General features: G+C 41.8%; 1 protein-coding gene across 1 annotated transcript in view; it reads left to right on the forward strand.

Annotated features, from left to right (window-relative positions):
• Window positions 1-24854, forward strand: part of SMARCD3 (SWI/SNF related, matrix associated, actin dependent regulator of chromatin, subfamily d, member 3) — a 75726-nt gene extending 50872 nt beyond the window's left edge. Inside the window, exons 8-13 of the mRNA XM_050891686.1 lie at window positions 2174-2335; window positions 7714-7811; window positions 14700-14835; window positions 17039-17161; window positions 20493-20594; window positions 20693-24854. Coding sequence (XP_050747643.1) covers window positions 2174-2335; window positions 7714-7811; window positions 14700-14835; window positions 17039-17161; window positions 20493-20594; window positions 20693-20746 — 675 coding nt within the window. The 3' untranslated portion in view covers window positions 20747-24854. The remainder of the gene's footprint in view (window positions 1-2173; window positions 2336-7713; window positions 7812-14699; window positions 14836-17038; window positions 17162-20492; window positions 20595-20692) is intronic.
• The last annotated feature ends 929 nt before the right edge of the window (window positions 24855-25783 follow it).

Consider the following 25783-nt stretch of genomic DNA (forward strand, 5'->3'; position numbering starts at 1 on the left):
CGAGCCCATCAGCAACGGTGCTTGCGCCTCTGTGATAGCGTATTTAAGAAGGGGAAAAGACTCCTGGAGGAGAGAGTAAGATGAAGAAGAAGAAGAAGAGGAGCTACAGTAAAAAAAAAAGAGGAGGAGGGGAAGAAGAAGATGGGAGAAGAAGAAGAGGAGCTACAGTGAGGAGAGGAGTGGGATGTGAGAGGAACAACCATGCAGACACCGAGGTCAGGGAAGAAGGAGAGGGAGGAGGTGTGCCGGAGCAGAGATTCCCCTCCAGCCCATGAAGAGTTAATGGCGGAGCAGAGATTCCCCTGCAGCCCGTGGAAGTTAACAGAGATTGCCGGAGCAGGTGGCTGGGCCAGAGAAGGCCGTGACTGTGTGGGAAAGCCCACGCTGGAGCAGTTCGTGGAGGACTGCAGCCCGTGGAAGGGGCTTGAGTTGGAGAAGCTGGTGGAGGGCTGAGCCCCGTGGGAGGGACCCCACGCTGGAGCAGGGGCAGAGTGTGAGGAGCCCTCCCCCTGAGGAGGAAGGAGCGGCAGAAACCCCGTGTGAGGAACTGACCGAAACCGCCATTCCCGCCCCCTGCGCCGCTGGGGGGGGAAGGAGGTAGAGGAATGGGGAGCGAAGCTGAGCCCGGGAAGACGGGAGGGGCGGGGGGAAGGTGTGTTTTTAAGATAAGGTTGTATTTCTCATCATTCTACTCTGGTTGTTAACAAATTAAATTGGTTTATTTTTCCCCCAAATCGAGCCTGTTTTGCCTGTGACCATAAGTGGTGAGTGATCCCTCCCTGTCCTGGTCTCGACTCACAAGGTTTTTTTGCTGTGTTTTCTCCTCCCCATCCTGCCCGGGGGGAGGTGTGAGCAAGCGGCTGCATGGTGCTTTGTTGCCGGCTGGGCTTAAACCGCCACAGGATAGAATATAAAAGAGGTTCCTGGGCACAGTTCCAAACTGTTCTAAGCTGTTGTAGGGCTAAGTTGCTCCAAAAAACCACTTTCATTTCAGTTGTGGGTGTGCACTGCGACAGTCTCCATTCTCTTGGCACAAACGATGGACATTTGCAGTTGCAGAGCTCACTAATCTGACTGAAACCATCCCTGAAAGAAATGTTGCTGTCTTAAGGAAATTGATAGAAATGCACTGCTGAGAGGAGATGGCATCTCCCTTTTCAGTGGCAGTTCAGTCTCAGATACATTTTGATTGTATAACATTAAGAACTCATTCTGTCCCATTCTCTTTCCCCTCAGTGCAAATAGCATCTATCCGGGATAAAGACACTCCATTTTATGTTAACAGAGAGAAAATGTTATTAATTTTAGGGAGCGTATGAGCTAACTGAAATGCTGATATAGCCAGTGAGAATCTTTATTGTTAAGACAATATAATGATTTTTGTTATGCTCACCGTTATTATAAATTTATGCTTTAAAACAGATGTTCTGTTATCCTTGTCTTGATTTGTTATAAAGCTAGCTTTGGGTGACCTGGCATCCAACAGAGTAATCCTTGCCTAATAATGTGGCAACTATTAAACTTGAGTATGGGTACACACTTGAAGAGGCACCAAATTCCAAAGTATCCAAGGAATGTGTATTACTAGAGATGCAGAACAGGGTAGTTGAAGAGTTGTATCACAGAGGTCAGGAGAAGAATGAAATATATTCCATTAACTAGTTGTGGTTGGGTAAATTTTCTGGTATGCAGCCGAATGGTGGGAACATGCCTGAAAAACAGAGTTCCAACGTACTCTGTTGATGTGAGGCAGCTGAGCAGTTATTAGCAACAGTAGAAGCATCATCCTGACTTCATTCTCTTTGTGGTTAACCTCCAGTAGTTCAGAGGACGGACCATTCTTTTTCTTCTCCCACTCCCTAAAGTCAAATTATGCATCCATGTTGAAGAAAATTCTTTCTTGAGTCTTCATGCAAGTTGTTATTATCTAAAGCATGTGATACAGATAGTCTGTGTGCATAGCACATTGTTTCTTTTCAAACCCTAGACATAGTTCTTCCAGAGCACCGATAGTGGTACACATCTGAGCAACTTGTATTTTTGCAATCTCTGCCATTGAATGGGGTGCTTCTCTTGAGGAACAGAGTCCCCCTGAGAATTAAAGCTAAAACTTCACACCTGTGTATCTGTCTGCTTTTCTCTCTATTGCCATCTCCTTCTCTTTCTGTTACAGCCTCCGCAGTTTAAACTGGACCCACGATTAGCCCGTTTGCTGGGGATACACACACAGACCCGATCAGCCATCATCCAGGCTCTCTGGCAGTACATCAAAACAAATAAGCTGCAAGACTCCCATGATAAGGAATACATTAACTGCGACAAGTACTTCCAGCAGGTAACTCCTTTTTGGACACAGTAGCTCTTTAGAGGCAAACTATAATATCCATCTGCAAATTTTGGATGGATGAAAATTACTGATTTTTATCTTCCTTTAATGATTTGCAGTATCTTCAGTACTGAATGGCTTTCAACAGTCACTACAACTAATATAATAAGCACCATCCCCATGTGCCAGTGTTGTCAAAAAAAGTCATCTGGTGGTTCAGCGCTCCCACATGAGTTGTGGCATTTCTAGGAAGGAGGACTTTCTCTAATTGTTTCACTGTATTGATTTACTATTTTTTTTCCCCTTGATGTATCATTTTGTACTAAGAAATGTGAAATAATCTGCTGATTCTGGTTGACAAATTGTATGCAGACCTGTTTTCTTCCCTTCTCTTTCCCTGTTTATGAAGGGCAGAAGACATGCAAGATAGAAAAGCTATTATTTCCTAAGTTTGCTTTAGATTATAAAATACCCTCAATGATCTGCATGATGTTTTGAAAGTAGCATGTTAAGACTTTTTGTCTTTCACAGTGACCTCTAGAATTAACCAAGAAGGCCACTTAAAAGCATCTCCACCTTGTCTGTAAATATGATTATATTTATTTTGTAAAGGTAATATTATCTGAGCTATCACTATCTTAATTGGCTCTGTTTTTCTGTAGCTTCAGGCTTACCTAATTTATTTTGAAAGTACCTGAAGGTAGGTGTCCTGGTTTTGGCTGGGATAGAGTTAATTTTCTTCTTAGTAGCTGGTACAGTGCTGTGTTTTGGATTTAGTGTGAGAATAATGTTGATAGCAACAACTAAAACATCAGCATGTTAAGTAGTGCTTATCTAAAGTTAAGGATTTTTCAGTTTCCCATGCTCTGCCAGCAAGCAGGTGCACAAGAAGCTGGGAGGGAGCACAGCCAGGACAGCTGACCCGAACTAGCCAAAGGGGTATTCCATACCATGGAACGTCATGCCCAGTGTATAAACCGGGGGGAGTTGGCGAGGAGGGGTGGATCGCTGCTGGGGCATCAGTCAGCGGGTGGTGAGCAATTGCATTGTGCATAACTTGTCTTTTCTTGGGTTTTATTTCTCTCTTTTGTTATGTTCCTTTTCATTACAATTATTATAATATTTTTATTATTATTAGTTAGTATTATATTTTATTTTACTTATTAAACTGTTCTTATCTCAACCCACAAGTTCTACTTCTTTTTTCCGATCCTCCTCCCCATCCCACTGGGAGTGGGGAGGGGTGAGCGGCTGTGTGGTGTTTAGTTGCTGGCTGGGGTCAAACCACGACAGTAGAGTTTGTGACATACTCCTGTTTAGGGAAAGTACTGGCAGTTATAATAAATGAATAATGTTTTAGTGAGCATTGAAAGTAAATGTTGCAATGAAAGTTGTGTCCTAGTTTTCTTTCTAAGCTTTTATTTTCTGTTATTAATATGCCCTACAATGGTTTAAAGTGACCAATGCTTGAAATAAACTTAAAGGCAGCACTGAGTTTTTCCACATTTGAAAGTACAAAATATAACAAAATAATTGTGAGATTCATGGGTATTTTTAGGAATATAGAACCAAAGTGATCTGGATTGTATAGTCACTCTCTTGTTTGGTTTTTTTTTTTTTTTTGAGAATTACAGCATGCAGTCTTTTTCGTGTATAGTGAAAATTCCATCTTAAAATCACATAAGAATTTTTGGCAAAATTAAAAAGCTGTTTGCTCTGTTGCTTAGATGATTTGATTTCCATCCTCTATTTATCTATAGCCAATTTAGACTCAGTTTTGTTTGTGGCAGCCCGAAGAGGAAATGGAAAAGGGGAGGTGAAAAACATTTGAAAAACCATGAGCAGAATGGAAAAGGTGAACAAGGAGTAATTACTGTTCATTTTGGTAAATAGTTAGAGGCCATCAACTGAAACTGTGTCGTGGTTTAACCCCAGCCGGCAACTAAGCACCACACAGCCACTCGCTCACTACCCCCACCCACTGGGATGGGGGAGAGAATCAAAAGACCCCCCAAACTCGTGGGTCGAGATAAAGACAGTTTAATAGGACAGAAAGGAAGAAAGATAATGATAATAATAAAATGACAATAATACTACTAAAAGAATTAGAATATACAGAACAAGTGATGCACAATGCAGTTGCTCACCACTCGCCAACTGATGCCCAGTCAGTTCCCGAGCAGCGATCCACCCTTCCCAGCCAACTCCCCCCCAGTTTATATACTCGGCATGACATCATATGGTATGGAATATCCCTTTGGCTGTTTGGGTCAGCTGTCCTGGCTGTGTCCCCTCCCAGCTTCTTGTGCCCCTCCAGCCTTCTTGCTGGCTGGGCATGAGAAGCTGAAAAATCCTTGACTTAGTATAAACACTGCTTAGCAACAACTGAAAACATCAGTGTGTTATCAACATTATTGTCCTACTAAATCCAAAACACAGCACTATACCAGCTACTAGGAAGAAAATTAACTCTGTCCCAGCTGAAAACAGGACAAACTGGCAGGTAGCAAATTAAAAACAAACAAAAGGAATCGAGCACAGTTAAACTTCAGAACTCCTTGCAGTACAAATGCTAAAATTGTACATAGGTTCCAAAAGTGACAAACCAATGGAAAAAAAACTTGGGCTGTTATAAACGCAAGGTAATTGCAAACCTTTGGAGACTGGGAGAGTTTTTTTGGAGGAAGGACCAGTATATGTTCCTCCTGTTCTTACATTTTTCCTTCAGTATCCACTTTTGGCCACTATCAAGGGCAGGATAGTGTGCTAGATGTGTAGTAGATCCTTTGATCCAGCACAGCAGTTCATACCTTACTTATGGTAAGCAGGAGGGCCTTCTCACTTTTATTAATTTTAATTTTCAGCTTAAGAACTTTGCTAGAATAAGAACTTGCTGGAGCCATCTTCTCTTCCTGTATCTCATCAGAGGCTTATTAGCTCACAGATCTCCTTTGTGTTAGAACTCTTCAGGAGTACCATCAGACCTGATAATTGTCTTCCCATCCTCAGAAGATTAGTTAGATGAGAGAGTTGAGAAGTAGCGGATTCCTTTTCTAGAAGACTGAACCTCACTCCCTGCAAGAGCTGGCTGATCTGGAATAGTTTCATAAGAATGCAGTGCTTGCATAGATTTAAATCATAAATGGGATTGATTTGAGTGTGTCCGTTTTTCTTAGGTCTCTGGCAAAATTGTCCTAAGTAGCTAATCTTGCTTTCAAAACTGATGTTAGTACTTAGGAAAATGAATCCCATTAAATCAAATGAAACATTTCATGATGAGTTTTTTTGATTTTTACCCTAATACTCTAAGATTGAGATATGGAGGGTAAAGGAATTGGGTTAGGAATGCCTTCCAGTCTGATGATATTTCTGTAGACTATATAGTTTTAGGTACGTAACTCCTGGAAAAAATCATGGTCATAGCTGGAAGTGCGCAGATCACTTACGGGAGCAGTACATAACACATCAGTGTCTCTAGCATTCCCTTTTAGATACCGGTCTTCTCATTTCATTTACCAGCTTTTCTAAATCCTACGTTGGTGTGCTTGTGGTTATATCTAATGACACAATACAGTACAGACTAAAAAATTATCATTGAATGAGTTACCTCACACACCAGAGTTACTATAGCCATATAGGCTTTCAGAGCCAGTGGTTATAAGTCTAGACCATTAACTCCAGTTAAGTAGGAATGTGAGAAGCTTTAGGGAAATTCCATCTAGCCTTAGTGTCCAGTCTCCCACCCCTTCTCTTACTATTGTGTGTCCTTGCTCCCTTTTCCCTTCTTAAAGCTCTTGTCTTTTGGGCATCCATGTTAGGAGTTTGACATGAGTGTTGAGCCAGTGGTGACAGCAGATTGGTTGGAGCTTGGTATGCAGAGATTTTGAGTGGGAATTCCACAGCCATCTCTATCAAGTGTCAGAATTCATAACTGAAATAGAGTGAGTTGCAGACTCAGTAGATTTGGTTACTTCCTTGCTCTTTAGAAACTAGCTGGCTGAATTCCTGGATGCAGGTAAGTCCAGCAAACTAGACAGATTCTAGAGTTGATGAAGAAGGATCCTTTTCTGTTTAGAAACACTATTTACATCAGCTGGGAGATTTGAAATCCACTGTGTTACAAGCAAAAGCAAGAAAAAAGGTCCAAAGCCAGAGCTGGCTTCTAGGTATTTCTGTTACCAAATTCCCTCACTCCAGAAAATTATGGATTTCAGAAGATACTCTATCTGAGGAACCACAGCATCCTAGTTGAACAGTCTGACTTTGTATGTCCTTTCTACAACCTGATAGTCCATTCTTTTCAACCCTGCCTGTATCCTTTGTCTCTAGAGCTGCAAAGCATGTTTCTGTTTACATAGATACAACACTACAAGTAGTGTCTCTCTTCTATCAGGTGGAAATAGCTTCCCTAAGAGGCATTTGCATTTGCATAGGTCTCAACATTTTTACAAATTGCCTCCACATAGCGGCATGTTTTAAGGCAAATGTTAATATATAGATAGTTCAGGGGGATTTTAAGTCAGTTTAAATGGAATATCTTTAGAGAAAAGCCTGTTCACCTGTTCAGAGCATTAAAAATTCCAGTAGGGAAAAAAGGCTGTAATAATTATATTTCTGAAAACTCCAGGTGTTAAGGAGTGGTTCTAGATTCATGGCAACGCACTGCAATTACTCTCAGAAAATTTCCAAAAACTACCGATTTTGATCCTTTTCAAAAGATTTTTTTTTTTTTCTGAATTCAATACATTTAGCTTCTGGACCATAGTAAAGAGAAGGTAACCATGAGATGTTGATTGGAAAGGAGTGGATCCCTTCCAAGAGGCTGTTTGGGTTTTGGTTAAAAATAAGTAAAACCATGTTGACTTTTTTTTTTCCTTAATCTTAAAAACAAAACAAAAACAAAAAACCCAAATGGTTCTAAAATCCAAATATGTTTTCTTGTATTTTTCTTTAGCACAAAATACTGCAGGAAACATGCCTTGGAAAAAAAAGCAAACTGTTTTTATATTTCCTCTGGTTAAAGAAAACTTTTTTTTTTTTTAACGATATGCTGCTGCAAACCCTTAGGGAGAGAGGAAGTGTTCACTTCTCTCCTATTATCAATACAGTTGATCCTGATGTCCCATTAAAGTGGTGTGTGCCCTTCAGCAGCTAAACCAAAAGTGGGACACCTGAAATTGTCGTCATCTGATGCATCTGTCAGCTAACCCGGATTGTAAGTACAGCAGCAATTCGCAGGGACAGAAGTGACCAAAAATTTATTCTGTGCAAGGAGCCAGAATTACAGCTTTCAAAATCACCTTACTTTTGAACTGTTGATTTGTTACTTTCTCATTTAATTGCAAGTTAGGTTTTGGACAAGGATAACATGCTTTATTGTATTCCAGATCTTTGACTGTCCACGGCTAAAGTTTTCTGAAATTCCTCAGAGACTCACTAACTTGCTGCTGCCACCAGACCCTATAGTGATAAACCATATCATCAGGTAAGCTGGTTAGTCAGATCAGCACTGTCATGTGCAAAACACTCGCTATATAAAATACAGAAACAGCTACAGTAGCAGGGACCAGGATCCAATTTTTATAACTTTTAGGTGAGTACCTTGGACTTTGTTGGGTGTTCATTCTCTGTGTCATTCTGGTCTATATAATTCTGAATTATTTTCAATAGAATGGTGCCAATTCTCTAGGAGTAAGCAAAACAACTTCTTACTTTTATCCCTACTAGAATACCATTGAGAGAGTTGGTCAGGTTTCTTTCCTAAGGGGAGAGGAATGAGCGTTTGAATCCACTTAGAGGGGGAAAAAAGGAATTGAAACAAGATATTGTACATCATGGGCAATCATTCTAATCACTAAATTATTATATAAAATGTACAACGGTATTACAGTTTCAAATGCAGTGGCCAGTCCATGCATGCTTTGTTGGGACTGGGTCAGCTGTTTACGTGTTAGTCTTATTCTAAGAATGCCAGCTAGTCCAGGATCTCAAGAGATTTACAATAAAGAATGCCTAGAATCAGAGGTCATTGTGACCAAGATACAGAGCTTCTGGCATCGTTGTCAAAACAGATGTATTTCTGGCATAGTAGATGAAATACAACTTTCGGCTATCTAGGGCACTTCGAGCACATTCCATATTTAAGTGACAACTGTGTGTGGGGGTGAGGGGGATGAAGAGACTTTTGGGGATTGCAACCTTGCTGTTAAGATATTTCAGTCTTTCCCAAGTTGCATTGTGGTCTTGGTCAAAACACTGATTCTGGGTGTTTAAACATTATTGTTAATTGAGTGTAGTGATTTGATTTCCTACAGAATATTGACAACAAATATTTCTGAATACGCTTAAAATTGGGTTCTTCATTTTAAATTTGTAATATATGTGATAAGTTTAAATATTACATAGGCTATCAAAATAAAATTTGCTTTTTGATTCATTTGAAGAAATAAAACAGAGTAATCAAAAAGCAGCTTGACTACATGCAGATTGACAGCTGTGTATATACTGTCATTGAAGACAAATCAGTGACCTGTTTGATGGACCAAAAAAAGCTGAGGTCCTCAGAGATATACAGTCATTGTCTTGGAGAAAAATGACAAGGAACTGATGGTTATGTTTCCAGGGGCAGAGAGATGGCAAGGAGGTTCTGGAGGCAGTATGTTTTCTGTTAGATACAAGCTAAAGAGCAGGACCCTGTGTATAGTAGCATTCTCTGATACACTGTGTGCACCAGAGAGCACCTGACAGCATTACACTGCACTGACATAATGCTGCAGAAAGGGGAAGTATTAATTTCCTGAGAATAGGGAATACTTTTGCAATAGAGTCTTTACAGTCTCAGGCTAAGCTAAAATAAATCTGGAAGTCTGGCACTGAATTTAGAGGAAGTAATTTTTAGACTCATAAAATCACAGAATAATGTACAGTAGAAAGGATCGCTGGTGGTCATCTAGAGCTCCCCCCTCCCAAGTCAAAGCAGGTTCAAATTATATCAGGATGCTTAGGGGCCTAGTTCAGTTGAGCTTTAAACAGACTCTCACAGACCCGCTGCTCTGCTCCCGTGCATTCAATTTTTAAGAGTGAATGTAGTCAACTGCTGAAACAATTTGCCAACTGCTTGTCGTGATTTAACCCCAGCCGGCAACTAAGCACCACACAGCCGCTCGCTCACTCCCCCCCAGTGGGATGGGGGAAGAGAATCGGAAGGGTAAAAGTGACAAAAATTGTGGGTTGAGATAAAGACACTTTAATAATTGAAATAAAATAATAATAATAATAATAATAAAAAAATTGTAATGAAAAGGAAAATAACAAAGAGAAGTAAAACCCAAGAAAGACAAATGATGCAAATGAAAACAATTGCTCACCACCAACTGATGCCCAGCAAGTCCCTGAGCAGTGCCACCCCTCCCCCCAGTTTATTGCTGAGCATGACATCATATGGTATGGAATATCCCTTTGGTCGGTTGAGGTCAGCTGTCCCAGCTGTGTCCCCTCCTAGCTTCTTGTGCACCCCCACCCTACTCGCTGGCAAGGCGATATGAGGAGCAGAAAAGGCCTTGACTCTGTGTAAGCACTGCTCAGCAATAACTAAAACATCCCTGTATTATCAACACTGTTTTCAGCACAAGTCCAAAAATAGCCCCATACTAGCTACTATGAAGAAAATTAACTCTATCCCAGCCGAAATGAGCACACTGCTACAGGGAATTTTTCATCACTAGTGATTTTAAATATATGTGCTCTTAATTCGGATAAGTCCTCAGGCCTGTCTTTTACAAGAAGGTTAACTAGATCACAATTATTCATTCTAGTTTTAGAGTATGTGCACAGAGACTAAAATGTGAAGTATTCTAAACTCATTCTAGAAATAATGGTATTTTAGAAGCACTCTTCAGACACCAACCACCCCCCCCTTTTTGAAAAAGAAAAAAATGCAGTGGGGTTGAAGTGGAAATAGAGACAAACAGAAGGCCTCTAATCTTGGTAAATATTTTAAATATTAGGTAGACTCAAAAAGAATGCAGAATGCAATTAAAAAATATACAGTGTATAATAGCTTCTGATCTCTGTGATACTGAATGCACCAAATTTAAAACTGATAGAAGCCAAATCTTCTTACCTGAGCTCGAGCTGGAGCTTTTCTTGAGTTGCACTCCTTATTGCAGCTGACACACCTGAAATCAGAGGTATAAAGAGAAACATCTGTGGGATTTCCCATTTCTGCAAAGCAAGCCATATCCCACACTATTAACATTACACAAGTAGACTACAAAGCATAGCTGTCCAATATTCTCCTATTGCAAATAGGTTAGCTCTTGATTTCCCCCTTTTGATTACCATCATGATTTAAAAAAAATAAAGGTTCCTTATACTGAGTCAAGTGCCCATGTTGCAGTGAGTTTCTGTCGCCTCTCATCCTATTGTTGTGCACCTCCAAGAGCAGGCTGGCTCTGCCTTTTCTTCACCATCCCATACGGCAGTTGCACTCACCAACAGGATCCCCCTTTCCCCTTCTCTTCTCGAGGCTGGACAAACCCAGCTTCTCTTGCAGCTTCTCTTGGCAGGCATGTGCTCCAGCCCCCAGACATCCTGGTGGTCCTCTGCGGGCCCCACTCCAGAATGTCACGTCTTTGTGGTCCTGTGCCCGGAAGTCCAGACGCAGTTTCACAAGTGTGGCATAGCAAGGAATAGCCTCTTTCCTTGACTTGATGGCAACACTTACGCTAACGCAGCCCATTTTGCAGTTGACCTTTGTCACGGCTGGCTTACCTCACAGACTCATTCTCCACTTGTCCACGAGGACCGCCAGGTCCTCTCCTGCGAAACTGCTTTCTACCCAGTTGATGCCCACTGTACCACTGCACGGTGTCATTCTCTCCCAGGAGCAGAACTTTGTATTTGCCTTTGTTGAACTTTACAACGTTGAACTGCCGTCCTGTTTCTGGAGCCTGTCAAGGTCCCTCTGAGCAGCCGTGCTCCCCTGCCTCTGACGTAGGCTCAGGGACCTGGGAGGCCTGAGGACAGGACTTACCAGGAGAAACGGAGGCAAAGACAACACTGAGTGCCTCAGCCTTCTCCCTGGCTTTTGACATGAGCAGCAGAACCAGACCCAGACCCGGGTTTTCCTTAGTCTTCCTTCTGCTGCTGATTCAGTTGCAGAAGGCCACAGCATCACAGAATCTCAGAATGGTTGAGGTTGGAAGGGACCTCTGGAGATTATCTGGTCAAATGCCCTCCCTTGCTCAAGCAGGCCCACCTGTAGACAGTTGGCCAGGACTGTCTCCAGATGTTTTTTTAATATCTCCAACGCATAAGCTCTCTAAGTAACCTGTGCCAGTGCTTGGTCACCCTTAAAGTAAAAAAGTGTTTCCTGGTGTTCATACAGAGCCTCCTGTGTTTCAGTTTGTACCCATTGCCTCTCATCCTGTCACTGGGTACCACTGAAAAGATCCTGGCTCTATCTTCTTTAAACCCTCCCTTCAGGTATTGGTAAGTTCCCTCCCCCCCAAGCCTTCTGTTCTCTAGGCTGTACAGTCCCAGATCTCTCAGCCTTTCCTCATGTGTGAGGTACTCCAATGCCTTAATCATCTTCCTGGACCTTCGCGGAACTCTCTGAGAACTCCGTATCTCTCTTGTACTGGGAAGCCCAGCACTGAACACAGTACTCCAGGTGTGGCCTCACCAGTGCTGAGTATAGAGAAGGATCACCTCCGTCCACCTGCTCGCAACACTCCTAATGCAAATCCATCCATGGAAGTTCTTCTGCTCCCCCAAGTCTCACAAGCTCAATTAGATCCTGAACCAGTTTTTTTACTACCTACAGCACATGCACCCAACCTAGACATTTCAAAAATAGTGTTGAGAAGCCAGCATTTTTATATTACAAGTGACAATGACTGAAGTCTGATTTACCAACTACTGGGCTGAAAAACTGTTTTCTTGCTAAGAAACTTTAGTCTAAAAATAAAGTAAATGTTAAGTCTAAACCCCAACAAATTAAATATAAATTTAAGATAAGACAAGTCAAAGAATAATACTGGTATTTAGCTTGTTAAAGATGAGAAAGAAAATAGTAAGATTGGTTGAAATATATTTGAAGTAGGAAGCCTACTGTTGAAACTGAGAAATTAATAAGGTTTAAAAAAAGCTGTTCTTTGAAGACAATCAGATGCTTAAAGTCAGATAAGAAAATCAAAATTCATTCTTTTATTCAATGTTAACTTTAGAGATTAGGGAAGGTCCCATACCTGTGCCGTATGGGTTTTGGAGGGCAGGTGGAAAGAGTGTATCTGAAAAACTTTTTCACACCAAGGTATCAAGTAGAAATAAATTTAACACACACTAAATGAGTTGTAAAAGGTTTTTCATGCAGGACTCTCATGAAATTGCTTAACTACCAACTACTGTCCCTTTGTACTCGGCACTGGTGAGGCCGCACCTCAAATACTGTGCCCAGTTTTGGGCCCCTCACTACAAGAAAGACATTGAGGTGCTGGAGCATGTCCAAAGAAGAGCAACGAAGCTGGGGAAGGGTCTAGAGAACAAGTCCTATGAGGAGTGGCTGAGGGAACTGGGGTTGTTTAGCCTGGAGAGAAGGAGGCTGAGGGGAGACCTCATCGCTCTCTACAGCTACCTGAAAGGAGGTTGTAGCGAGGTGGGTGTGAGTCCCTTTTCCCAAGTAGCAAGCGATAGAACGAGAGGAAATGTCCTCAGGTTGCACCAGAGGAGGTTTGTATTGGATATTAGGAAAAATTCCTTCACCGAAAGGGTTGTCAAGCACTGGAACAGGCTGTCACAGAAACACTAGACAGATAGCGATATATTTTAAAAGTGAATTTTCTTTAATGATATCAGAATGTAACAGTCAAATTGAACAGGAACGTTACGTTGTGTTAAGATATAACAGCCAGATTAAACAGGAATATTAGGTCATAACACTGCAACAAACGCAACTTATTTACAGGTTCGGGATGTCAGTTGGGAACTGTCACTACATGAACTACAACCAAATCTAAGCTTAGGATGGTGACTCAAAATGCGCAATCACTCACCAATAAGGTGAGGCACTCAACCTGCAGGAGTTTCCGTGGGTGTCGTCCTGACCCACAGGGAGAGTCCCCAACTGCAGACCTGCTGCTCCGAGGACGACTGGCTCCATTTGTCCTCCAGCCGGGCTCCATTTATACCTTAGGTTGGATTGGGGCTTGTGGTCATATATGGTCAGTGGTCTGGAAACTTCTCTGAACCGAGGGGTTTCACTGGTTGAGGTGTTTTTGGTGGGCTTGGGTAGCTGGGGTACGTGACTTGGGGCTGGCCGGCTCGACCCCTAAACTGTGGCTTCTGGTTTAACTCTTTCCTTCCAGTGGTTGAGAAGTTTCAGCCTTTATCAGGGTGGGTGCACCTGCCACACAGGCTGCCCAGGGAAGGGTTTGAGTCACCATCCCTGGAGGTATTTAAAAGATGTGTAGACATGGCACTTAGGGACATGGTTTAGTGGTAGACTTGGCAGTGTTGGGTTTATGGTTGGACTCGATGATCTTAAGGGTCTTTTCCAACCTAAATGATGCTATGATTCTATACAATGTGTTACCTGTTACTGAAATCTCCTTCAGTATGAGAGGGGTGGTAAATAGTTAACGTGATACCAAAAAGATACCAGGACCAATCCTGGATATTGGAAGCCAATTGGTACTAACTGTAGTAGAGAGTGGACTTAATAGACATGTGAAGTATTGGGGAAGAGTCAATATAGCTTCTGTAACAGGAAGGCATGACTGGCTATATTCTTTGAAGAATTAAGCAAGCAACTTTACAAAGTGGTGGTCCCCAAATTCACTACTGCCTCTTAAGAAGTAGCGGGGAATCATTACAATGCTGCATAGCTGCCAAAACAGTTACAATCCTAGGAATTACTAGAGAAGGAACTGAGAACCAAATGTGATTATGTGCTCACATCCAGAATGGTAGTGTTCTCTTACCAGGTAGGTAAGTTCTACTTACCCTATCTCAAAAAAGATGCAGGCAAGCAGAGACCAGACCAGTATGGTATTTACCACTGGGGATTGCTTTGGAGGCCAGAGTTATAACAGGTCTCAGGAAGATGTTAGACAATTTAATGAAGACTGTGTCCATTAGTAGCTATTAAAGTTGATGGTCTGGACAAAAGCTCCAGCTCAAAAGTCTCTGATTTCTGACTGATGAAAGATGAGAGAATATACTAGGATATACAAATATATAAAGATACTCTGTTCTTAAAGTCTTCTCACAGCATCTGCAACAGGCTTTATCGAAGGGTGTATTCTGGGCTGGATGGATATTTATTCTGATTCATTATGGCAGTTCTCATGATCTTCTGTTATACTCTCCATAGTGTTGACCCCAACGATCAGAAGAAGACGGCTTGTTATGACATAGATGTAGAAGTTGAAGACCCATTAAAGGGACAGATGAGTAGTTTTCTTCTCTCAACAGCTAACCAACAGGAGATTACAGCATTGGACAACAAGGTACTAGCCCAGGAGTAAAGTATTGCATGGCATATATACTCATTGTGTACCTTCACGTGGGTTTGGTGTCACACATCAAAGACAGTAATGTTGAGAGACAGGGACTTCTCAATTGGATGTGCTTTCAAGGGATGAATCAGCCACATGCAATGGGAATACAGAGGGGTGAGTGGCATTCCTGCTCAGGATTTGATCCAGGGCCTGACACAGTTGTCGAGGTGATAGAAGCAGAGTTTCACAGGTAGTATAATCAGTCCCCTTGCATTCAAGAATCATCTGAAGTGCTTGACTATAACTTTTTATTGAGAGGTCATGGTATCTTGCTAAATTGCTGTAAGGCAAAGCTAAGAGAATCTCATGCTCCAGATGTATTTTGTGCATGCACAGTTGCAGAACAGCTCTCTGCGGTAGGTGCAGGGAAAATGCATGGCAGAAGAATCACTTGGAGCAGTTTGGCAGACTTGTTTTCAGTGTTACTGAAAGAGTGTCATGTGCACTTCAAATAAGAGTATCTATCTTACAGCAGTGGTGAGCTCTGCGGGCTGTATTAGGGGTTCATGTCATGGGGACTGTTAGCCAGCTTTTGGCACATGTGTAAATGGCTGATGTGGCTTGGTAAGGGATAAACAAAACTGGCTTCTCAGAGCAAGGGAAGAAGGTGTGACATTGTGGACCAGAGATGATTTATGTGATATACAGTCAGGCCCAGTTTCTGTTTGTTTACCTCTAATACAAACAAATATGTTAAACTCGGGTCTTCATGCAGTTTTAAAGGGGGTTTGGACACTAGCAATCCTATGGATTCTGGTTACTGTTGCAGCATCTTTTGCTTTATGGCTCTTGAGAAAGGTCCTTTTCAGCAGGGCAGCTGCTCAGCCAGTTGCTTCCCAGCCGATATAGGCTTGCATGCAGCATGCATAGGATTATTCTGTTTCCAGTCCAGCTCACCTTTTCCCATGTCTTTATCCCCTCTTTTTTGAGCATTTGCTACAGCAGAGGGCAAGCTGTGATTAGTGAAGTTACTGAAGTCACTTCTGGGTAAACAGGCATGGACTGCTGCATTTTTATCAGCTGTACCATTTATTGCTGTGCTGCCACAGAGTCCTCTAGTGGAAACTCGGTGCATGCCAACAGATTTCTGTCCAGCATGGCTACATCATTTTCCCAAATAAGGAATGATTTTAAGTTGACAGCAGCTCTCTTCTGTTAACATACCATATAGTTGTACATACACTAGTGGCCTTGGTGGCATAGCCAGATCAGGGGAGGATTATTTTCTCCCATGTGCCTGGACACATTAGCTGTTTTGGCAAAATAGATGTATACATGAAGTTAAACAAGATAGGTTTACAATCTCAAACTAGAATTTTAGAGGAGCAGGGTAGCAAAAGTGTGCTTTTCTGTGTGTGTATGTGCAGTGCAAAGTATTCATTAACTGTCCTCCCATTGATTATACTTGATTTTGTTATCCAGGATGATTTTAGGACCTTGACTTCTCTTTGGAGTCTTCATTCTTCCCTGCTGGTTAATGCCCATTTCTTTCATAATATTTCTGAAGATATGACTCATTTTCTATAAACCTTCCATACTCCTGATTTCTCATTGTTCACACTGCTCTTCTTTTTGCAGCCATTGTGACTTTAATAGCCTTTCTTGTAAGAAAAAGTCTAGAAGTCATGGCTGTTTCGTGAGTTCATTTAACATGGACTTGATCAGGCAATCACTAGAAATTTTAAGGATCACAGCAGGGTATTGAAGATATGATGATGATTAACCAGGGAAATAACTGCTTTCTTGCATTGGGCACTGTTTAAAGACGTATTTATATAGCACCTTTCCTGAAAAATCCCAGACTTGGCAGGAGGACTGATTATACACAGGAAATTATTACATTGTACAGTGACGTGACTTAGCCCTTCAGTATTGTATATAGCATGCCATCCAGCAGTTCAACGCAGGAAGCGAAGAAGAATCCTGTACATACTTGTATTGCAGAAGTACAAGTGAAACCAAAATGTAATTGCAGGATTGCGGTTAACTCCCTCTTTGAAGGGAAAAAGCCATGGGAACTTGCACAAGTCTGCGGTGTAGAATTGTCACCTTTGTACATTTCAAGAAGTACAAAGATGCTAACGGGGCTCACCTCAGGGTCACTGGAGCATGGGAGCAATTAAGTAACATCTGCTTTGTTTTTTTCTGTCAGATTCATGAGACAATCGAATCCATAAATCAGTTAAAAATACAACGTGATTTCATGCTGAGTTTCTCCAAAGATCCCAAAGGATACATCCAAGACCTTCTTCGGTCCCAAAGTAGGGATCTTAAGGTGAGCTAAGGTTTGAAGAAGAATGCATAGTGGAACCAGAATGTAAGAATTTTATCTAAATGTATATAGAGTGTATAGCTAAAACATCCAGGATGGAAGATTGGTGGAAGACAGACAATGACTGGAATACTGCAATCCCAGAGCAGACCGTATGCAGGAAAGACAGTTTAGGCTGTATTCCACTTCCAGTGGAACCGCGGTGCTTAAATGGGGGTCGTAGGTGAATTTGTGGTTGGACAGTAAGATTGAAGTGCAGGGTTGTGTTGGTGTACTCCGTAAAATTAAACCTATATAAAACTCAGCAGGAGCATCCTATAATACAATAACACGATGTGGGTGTTTTGTTAGTTCATAATTTAATCTTATTTAAGAAATAGGCAGATTAAATATCAGCTGCCTTTGAGCTTAACTTTGAGATACCCAAGAAATGGAATGTAAAGCAGTTCAGTTGTTTGCCAGCAAAAATGAATAATTTGTTCCTCATAAAGTTTCACACTTTGTATCTTTAACTCAGATGCCTCAAAACCAGTTGTATTAATGAAGCCATGAAATTATTTTGATAAAATCATTGTATCTTTCAAATACAGATGTCTAGTTTGTTAGTCAATAGTCTTCCAAAAATCGACTGTTAAGATTATGATTATTATTTATATTGTATTCAAAAGGGGACAGGCATCTGAAAGAATGTTTAAATAGAGCAGCCTTTAGCTTGAAGAGCTTACAAACTAAGGTGTTGTGGAGCTCCTCTAGCTGCATACATAGAACAGCTGTTCAGTGTTCTCCCTGACTGACAACTAGTCCCATAAGGGCCTTTTCTATAATGCTCTGCCCTGCTGGCATCAGAATGGTGATTACACAATACTACTCTGCAAAAGATGCTAATAATTTTGTATTTACCCTTGATTCTGTGATGCTGGAGACTTAGTCATCAGAATTTTATTTTTTTATAGAATCACAGAACGGTTTGGGTTGGAAGGGACCTTCAAAGATCATCTAGTCCAACTCCCCTGCCGTGGGCGGGGACATCTTTCACTAGATCAGGTTGCTCAAAGCCCCATCTAACCTGGCCTTGAACACTTCCAGGGATGAGGCACCCACAGCTTCTCTGGGCAACCTGTGCCAGTGTTTCACCATCCTCCTCATAAAAAAAAGTCTTCGTTATGTCCAATCTAAACCTATACTCTTTCAGTTTAAAACCATTGCCCCTTGTCCTGTCACTACAGGCCCTGGTAAAAAGTCTGTCCCCATCTTTCTTATAAGCCCCCTTTAAGTATTGAAAGGCTGCAATATGGTCTCCCCGGAGCCTTCTTTTCTCCAGGCTGAACAACCCCAACTCTCTCATCTTTTCTTCATAGGAGAGGTGTTCCAGCCCTCTGACCATTTTCATGGCCGCCTCTGGACCCGCTCCAACAGGTCCATGTCTTTTTTGTACTGTGGACCCCAGAGCTGGACGCAGTGCTTCAGGTGGGGTCTCACAACAGCAGAGTAGAGAGGAAGAATCCCCTCCCTTGACCTCCTGGCCACGCTGCTTTGAATGCAGCCCAGGATACGATTGGCTTTCTGGGCTGCAAGTGCACATTGCTGGGTCATATCTAATTTTTTGTCCAGCAGTATCCCCAAATCCTTCTCTGCAGGGCTGCTCTCAATCCATTCATCCTTCTGTCTGTATCGATACTGAGGATTGCCCCGACCCCGGTGACGACATCAGTTGCTCTTCTGTTATTCACCAATGCAGTCACTCTAGCGTAGAAGGCCACTAGATTAGTCACACACAATTTGCCTTTGGTGAAGCCATGTTGGCTGTCTGTAAACAGCTCCCTGCCTTCCATATGTTCCGACATGTCTTACAGGAGGATCTGTTTCATAATCTTACTGGGCACAGAGGTGAGGCTGCCTGGTTGGTAGTTCCCAGGGTGCTCCTTTTTACCCTTTTTAAAAATAGGTGTGATGTTTCCCTTTTTCCATTCACTGGGGACTTCGCCTGACTGCCATGACTTTTCAAATATGTTGGAGAGTGGCTTAGTGACTACATTAGCCACTTCCCTCAGGACCCTGGCATGCATTTCGTCAGGTCCCATGGACTTGTATATGTTCAGATTCCTCAGATGGTCTCAAACCTGATCTTCTCCTACGATGGGAGGGACTTCTTTCCCCCTAGAGGTTCAGGGGCTTGAGAGATGTGGGAAGAGAGATTACCATTGAAAACTGAGGCAAAAAACCTTGTTGATTAACTTAGCCTTCTCCATATTGGTTGTCACCAGCTCTCCTGTCTTATTCACCGGGGAGGCGTACATTTTCTTTAATCTTCCTTTTCTGGCCAACATACCTGTAAAAGCCCTTCTTAGTATTCTTCCCATCCCTTGCCAAATTCAGCTCCAGCTGTGCCTTAGCTTTCCTGAGCCCATCCCTACACATCCGGGCAGCATCCCTATATTCTTCCCAAGATACATGTCCCTGGTTCCACTGCCTGTGCATTTCCTTCTTACACTTTAGTTTGACCGGGAGGTCCTTACTGAGTCATGCCGGTCTCCTACCTTCCTTGTCCAGTTTCTTACAGATGGGAGTTTAGAGCTCTTTCACTCTAAGAAAAGTGTCCTTAAAGAGCTGCCAGCTCTGTTCAGCTTCTTTGTCCCTAAGGGCAGTTTTCCAGGTGGTCCCATCCACTAATTCCTTAAACAACTTACTGTTTTTTCAAATCTTGCTTTCCTGGCAGTTGCGTAGAGACTGAAAAATCAGCTCGGGACTTTTTGGCCGTTTTGGAATTACTAGGGTTTTCTGTTCCTCGCATTTCAATAGAGTTACTTTTCCTTAATGCTTTCCCCATCAGAACTTTCCTTGAAATCGAGGTAAGATATGCTTTGAGATAAGGACAACACTGGTATAGAGTTGTGCTTCAATCTGATGTGAATACCTTAACAATTTCAAGCTGTTACCCTGTGTATGGGTAACTACTGAGGTTCTTTGGATACATAGGCTAATAAAATAGACAGTGCCAGGGAATTTTTCCTGGGCATTGGAACTAAAATGTCCATGCTGTTAAATTGTTTAGAGATCGTGGCACTTAGCCTGGGCAACTACTGGTGTCTAGAATTATTCCTTGGCACAGTTCAGGAGCAGAGGTTAGGAGCTGTTCATAGTTGACAGTTTGTATGCGACCATCTTGTTTTGGTAGTAAGCACACATGCCATTCATTGTCCATTTGCCTTGGGCTTAGAGAACAGTCCTGAACATTTTTAATGTAGTAATGTAGATAAATCTTGACTCTAGGTAAATCTGAATGTTTCTCTACGTGGTAGAACTATAGTGAAAAATGTTTTTATTTTTGTCACAGGTGATGACTGATGTAGTTGGAAACCCAGAAGAAGAACGCAGAGCTGAATTTTATCACGAGCCATGGTCTCAAGAGGCTGTGAGCAGATATTTCTACTGCAAGGTATGAAGGAATTATCTACACTGCTGGCTTATAAATGAATCTTCCTGCCACTGAACAATTGAGTCTGCTGAACTGTACAGTTTCTCTTTCTCTTTCAGATCCAGCAGCGCCGGCAGGAACTGGAACAATCTCTGGGAGTGCGCAACACATAAGTACTGCTCACAAGATCCCATTGGCATCATGACCACCAAACCAGTGGACTTTTCAGTGTTACTTAGCTCACTGTTACACATGGACCTGCTTCCTGACTGGATGAGAATGTACCATCAACACACCAGTCAGAACACCAGCTTTAGAATGACCCTTGAAAATCTTGCCCATGGCAGGTGTCTCAAACCATTCGAGGCCAGAGACAGTGCCATACAAGTGTCAGTGTTAAAGAAGATTAAAGGTTCATTCATCAACGCGCATCATTAAGTTTTAGTGGAAAGTTCAGACACTACACAGCAAATCCTAATGGGCTATGCATAGAATCATGGGTGGCATTGATGGGGGAGGTTGAGATAGGTGTTATAGGAGACTACAGATTTAGAGAAATAAATGCAGTTCTCATCCTATGTTACCTAAGAGTCTCAAATAGTAACTTCTCTGGAATTAGACAAGATAGTCTTTCTTATAGCTGTGGAATGCTTTATATTCCTGAATAGAGTTTTTATTCCAGCTGGAGCAGTGCAAGAAACCATCTCACCATGTGAAAGAACAAACTAGGAGGATTTTCATTCCTGGAATGAAGAGCCCATCTGGAAGAAAGGAGTATAGTCAGGACATCTCTTCTGCAAATTCTAATGCTTCCTCTTTCCCTTGCCTCTGCAGTGAAAGGTAGACCGAATTAAATATCACTAGATGGGTATGATCAATGTGCTGTACTGAGAGGAAGAGAATTATCCGCAGGATAAGAGCTTCTTAGGCATCCTTAATATCAGTGGTAGCAAAGCTGAGGTTGAAGCAAGAAATGAGGCATTCTGAGAAAATGAAAATAACTTAATGGTGCTTTGCTGATACCTGCCTTGAACACAGCAGATACTAACAATGAGCGTATATGTAAAATACGAGATTTCTTAAATGTTTCTCTGTGTGCCAGTAGGGATCAGTACTGAAAAGAACTTCCCTAATTGTTAAGTTGGTGCAGAATCCAAGAAGCTTAACTTCATGTAACATGGCAGTTTTCTCTTTACTTCAAGATGTTAACAGAGTCCCTGGATTGGTCTCACATTTTGATCATAGGTGAACTGCCTCTTACTGTGAATTATTTAGTTCCCCCATACATGATACATACTGGTTATATAGGATGCTGTTGAGTTATAAAGCACTATCAGCCTTAAATAGCACAGAGAACATATCCCTTGGAAACCATCTTCTTTGTAAATGTACGACAAATTTAGACTGTGGGAATTTGTACCATATTTACTTGGAAGCAGGGACATCTTCGTTAAATCCTTCCCCCTCCCTCATTTTGTAGCGCGTAGATTAGTTCGTAATTAATGGCCCAACATGATTTCTAGTCCAAAAAGCAGCTGCCAAAGTATAACTCTTTGTCCAGATGATGTGGCACTCAAAATCATCTTCTAGGTTACTCCTTTTCATCTCCTTTCTTTCACTTTCTTGGAAGGAGAATCAAATTCACATGTGGTACGGAAGGGAGGCAGCTCTTTTGAATAATGCATTTTGCTGTAGTATTGTCCTTTTCTCTTCTGCTATCTTTGCCAATTTCTTTCGTAGTTGAACTTAAAAGTTTCTTCAGTCACAGAAGAGATCTCTTCCACCTCTTTATTTAATACCTCTGCTTTCACATTAATAGTGCCATAGCTTCTACTCTGTCCGTTGTGTTCAGAGATGTCTTGGAAAATTTACATTTGAGTGCAGTCATATGATGGCAGTACCGTCATGCAAAACCATTGGTGTGAGAAAAAGCATAGCTGTACCTTTTTGCCTGAGGCCTTTTACCGGGAATGGCTTTGTTTGGAACTTTTTTTGTGTTAAAACCTCTTTTTACAGTAAAACATGAAATCCTGCAGTTGTAAACTGAGTATAGTGAGGGGCTGGGAGGCTGCCAGACAGTGAATGACTTGAAATCTTATTTACTTTAGGACTCCACTAATTGGACTACAAGCAAGCATTATGAGGGAAAAAGTGGGGGTCATCTGCTACTGTGCTTCCATATTTATTACGCTGCTGTGTCAGTTGTGTGCATGCTGTCCAGTGTATAAAACTCTTTTCTCTATGTGGTAAACAGAGCAGCTACATTCAGGGGATGCATTCAGTCTCCAGGAATAAGATGCGGAGAAAGATACGCAAGGATGCGAGAAGGGCATGGGACTGGGATAGATGCCTGCAGGATGTCTGCCAGGGAATTCTGATTTTCGAGAACTTTCCCACTGAAGTGGCAAATATTTGTACAGAGAAATTTCAGGCATGTGCCACAGCTGGCAACATAACGGAGTCCAGCCTGCTTTTAGAATCTCTCTGTAGAATTAATTGGATGGGTCTGTTTCCAAGTCTCTTTCAGAGGAAATTAATGGAACTAATGTGGTGTTGCTGCCCAGTGTTCACAACAGCATCACTGGAAGGTGAATCTATGTTAAGCACCAGTGCTATACTGAAGTGTGTGTGTGTGTGCGCGCGCACATATGCATGAGTCAGCCACTGTAGATGGCACTGAAGAACTGGAGATGGCAATCCAAAATCTAAATTCTTATATCCCACTGTCCATATTTCTACTGTACATAAAAAGACTGGTCACCAACAGCGTTAGGAATAGCTGTCAGATGTCTTTCCTTTGGTTAAACTGGGGTTTGAGATTTTGATGGTTTTTTCCTGTGTTCAGAAGCAGTTCAGGCCTTTTACTGAAGAGACACAGAGAGAAATTTTGTCCTCTGTTCCAGAAGTGCAGCCAGGAGCTTGCTTGTTTGCAAAAAAGAGAAATTATATTTGAAGAGAAATAATGGATCAATACTGGGAGGAACTGGACCAAATGCTGCTTGGGCATACGAAAATGAAAGGCAGTGGTACTGAACAGGCATGTAATTGTGGCAGATTGTGAATGATAAATTGATTTTAAGTTCAGGATGGTTGTCTTTTTGTGTGTATAAAAGATGACAAGAATATGTTTTGGGGTCTTCAGTTGCTGCCACAGTACAATACAAATCTGTGCATACTGCAAAAAAACATTCTGTGCATAGAAGTAGTTAATGTGTAGATGGTAATATAGATTGTTAGAAAATATAGCATCAAACTAGGAAAGGGTTAAAACAGAATTCTGGAGTACCAATAGAAGGGAAATTTATCTTGGAGCTGAAGTGTTGACATGGCAGGTTTGAAACACTCTTTTTAGTCCTTTGTGCTGTTGGCCATGAGTCAGGATTCAGGCCAAGTGTTTCTTAGAAATTAAAGGGAAAACAAATGTTTGATTATGGAATAGAAGAATACAGCAGTGGAAAAGGAAATAAAAAGATGGAGCAGAGTGCCACTGAAGTGCCAGTAAGACATAGCACAGGATAATGTGCAGAGTACTGTTGGAAATAGCACAGTCCACGTGAGTCAGTATATTTTGTGTGCATGTGTGTACGTATACATGTAGAGAGCATGTGGGAGAGAGCCAGACTCAACTTGTACGTAGCCTGGGAAATGGGCGTGCAGGACAGAACCAAATGTTCTGCAAATAACTTTGAGACACATTGTCAAAACATTTTCCACTGTTATCAACAGGGAATCAGTTGTTCGACTTAGCAGGGTTGGTAGTTGTAGTGCAGACATTGTTTCAGCTGGCAGTTTTTTTACACCACATTGTTTAGAATTTATCCTGTGGAAGCTGAGTGAAAATATTAGTGCATATATCAATATTGGTGCATATCCTAGGGCTCCTAATTTTGCCAAAATGCTAGTCAGGTATTGGGTTTTTTTTGGCCTGTTTTTGTGTTGAGAACCCTTTTATGACAGTGCGAAGAGATGAGGGGGAAAAGAAAGCTTTTTTCCTGAAGAAAGAGGTCTCCTTTCTGTAACTGCTCTGTTGTTTAATAGGATGTATCTGTTCTGCCAGATCCTGTATGATAAACACCTTTTCCAATCTCATTGAAGAAAGGAACTCCATTAAAAAAATACAACTGTGGGTTTGTGAGAGTGAGCAAATACATGTATAAAGGGGGGCGGGAGAAAGAGAGAGAGAGAGAGACTCCCTCTACTCTGTAGCCACCATATCTTCATTGTATGATGCCGAGTGATTCGTAGAAAAGCTTTTAACAATAAATACTTTGTTTCTTTGTATCTCTTGCACTAACCTTATGTGTCTTACCAAAGACAGGTACAGTTGGTTTCTTTCTGTGCCTGATAATGTTCTCGAGTTTTTGGATTTCTGTTCGCTTGTGCGTGCACACACAAACAGGTGCATGCATATACAGGTTTTAATGGGACTTGGCAAAGGTGAGAACTATTGCTTTTTAGATCTTTCTTATGTGAATTCGTTTCTTCACTGGATTCCATCTTCAGCCATTTCCATACTGAATAAGTGAGAAATCCTTACCATTGGAGAGGTCTGGCTCCTCTCCAGGTCAGTTGCTTGGTCATTTGGAGTACATTTATCATTATCACTGTTATTAGTTATAGTCAACAAAAAAGTTGCAGCTGGGGCTAGAGCTTGGGTGCTGAGAGGTGGTGTAGGCATTATACAGTGGCCACCTAGACCACGATAGGAATTATACAGGTGCCACATCAACAGGGCTCGTCCCTAGGTTCCACTTTAATAAAAGAATCAGAGTTCCTTCTTCAGCTATGTTTAATATGTCCTAGTAGTTAAAGCTCCAGCTGGGTGCCTCTGAAGGGGGACCCCACCTGCTGGTTGTTACGGGATTTTATAGTCTCTATAGGTCTCTTGATTTCCTGATGGCACTTACGCTCATCCAATCCTGTTTGCGGAGTCTGGGGTCTTCTCTTCTGATTTGCTCCCGCAGCCTCCAAGCTCCCTTTTTGTCTCTGTCTTGAGACATTTCCTTATCTTTTGTTAGAGAATATCCTGTAGTTAAAGTTTTACTTGTAACTCCTTATCTACCAGTTACATTTCCATAGATAAAAGCAAAGGTTAAAGTACAATTCATGTGGCCTAAGGCTTCATTTACTTTAGTCACTAGTGCTAAGCTCTGGCACAAATTAGTCTCTCACTACAGAGGAGCCTGGAGTAAGCTGTGCAAACAGCAGCC

This window comes from Gymnogyps californianus, chromosome 2 (genome assembly GCF_018139145.2).
Source record: "Gymnogyps californianus isolate 813 chromosome 2, ASM1813914v2, whole genome shotgun sequence".
Classification (NCBI taxonomy): domain Eukaryota; kingdom Metazoa; phylum Chordata; class Aves; order Accipitriformes; family Cathartidae; genus Gymnogyps; species Gymnogyps californianus.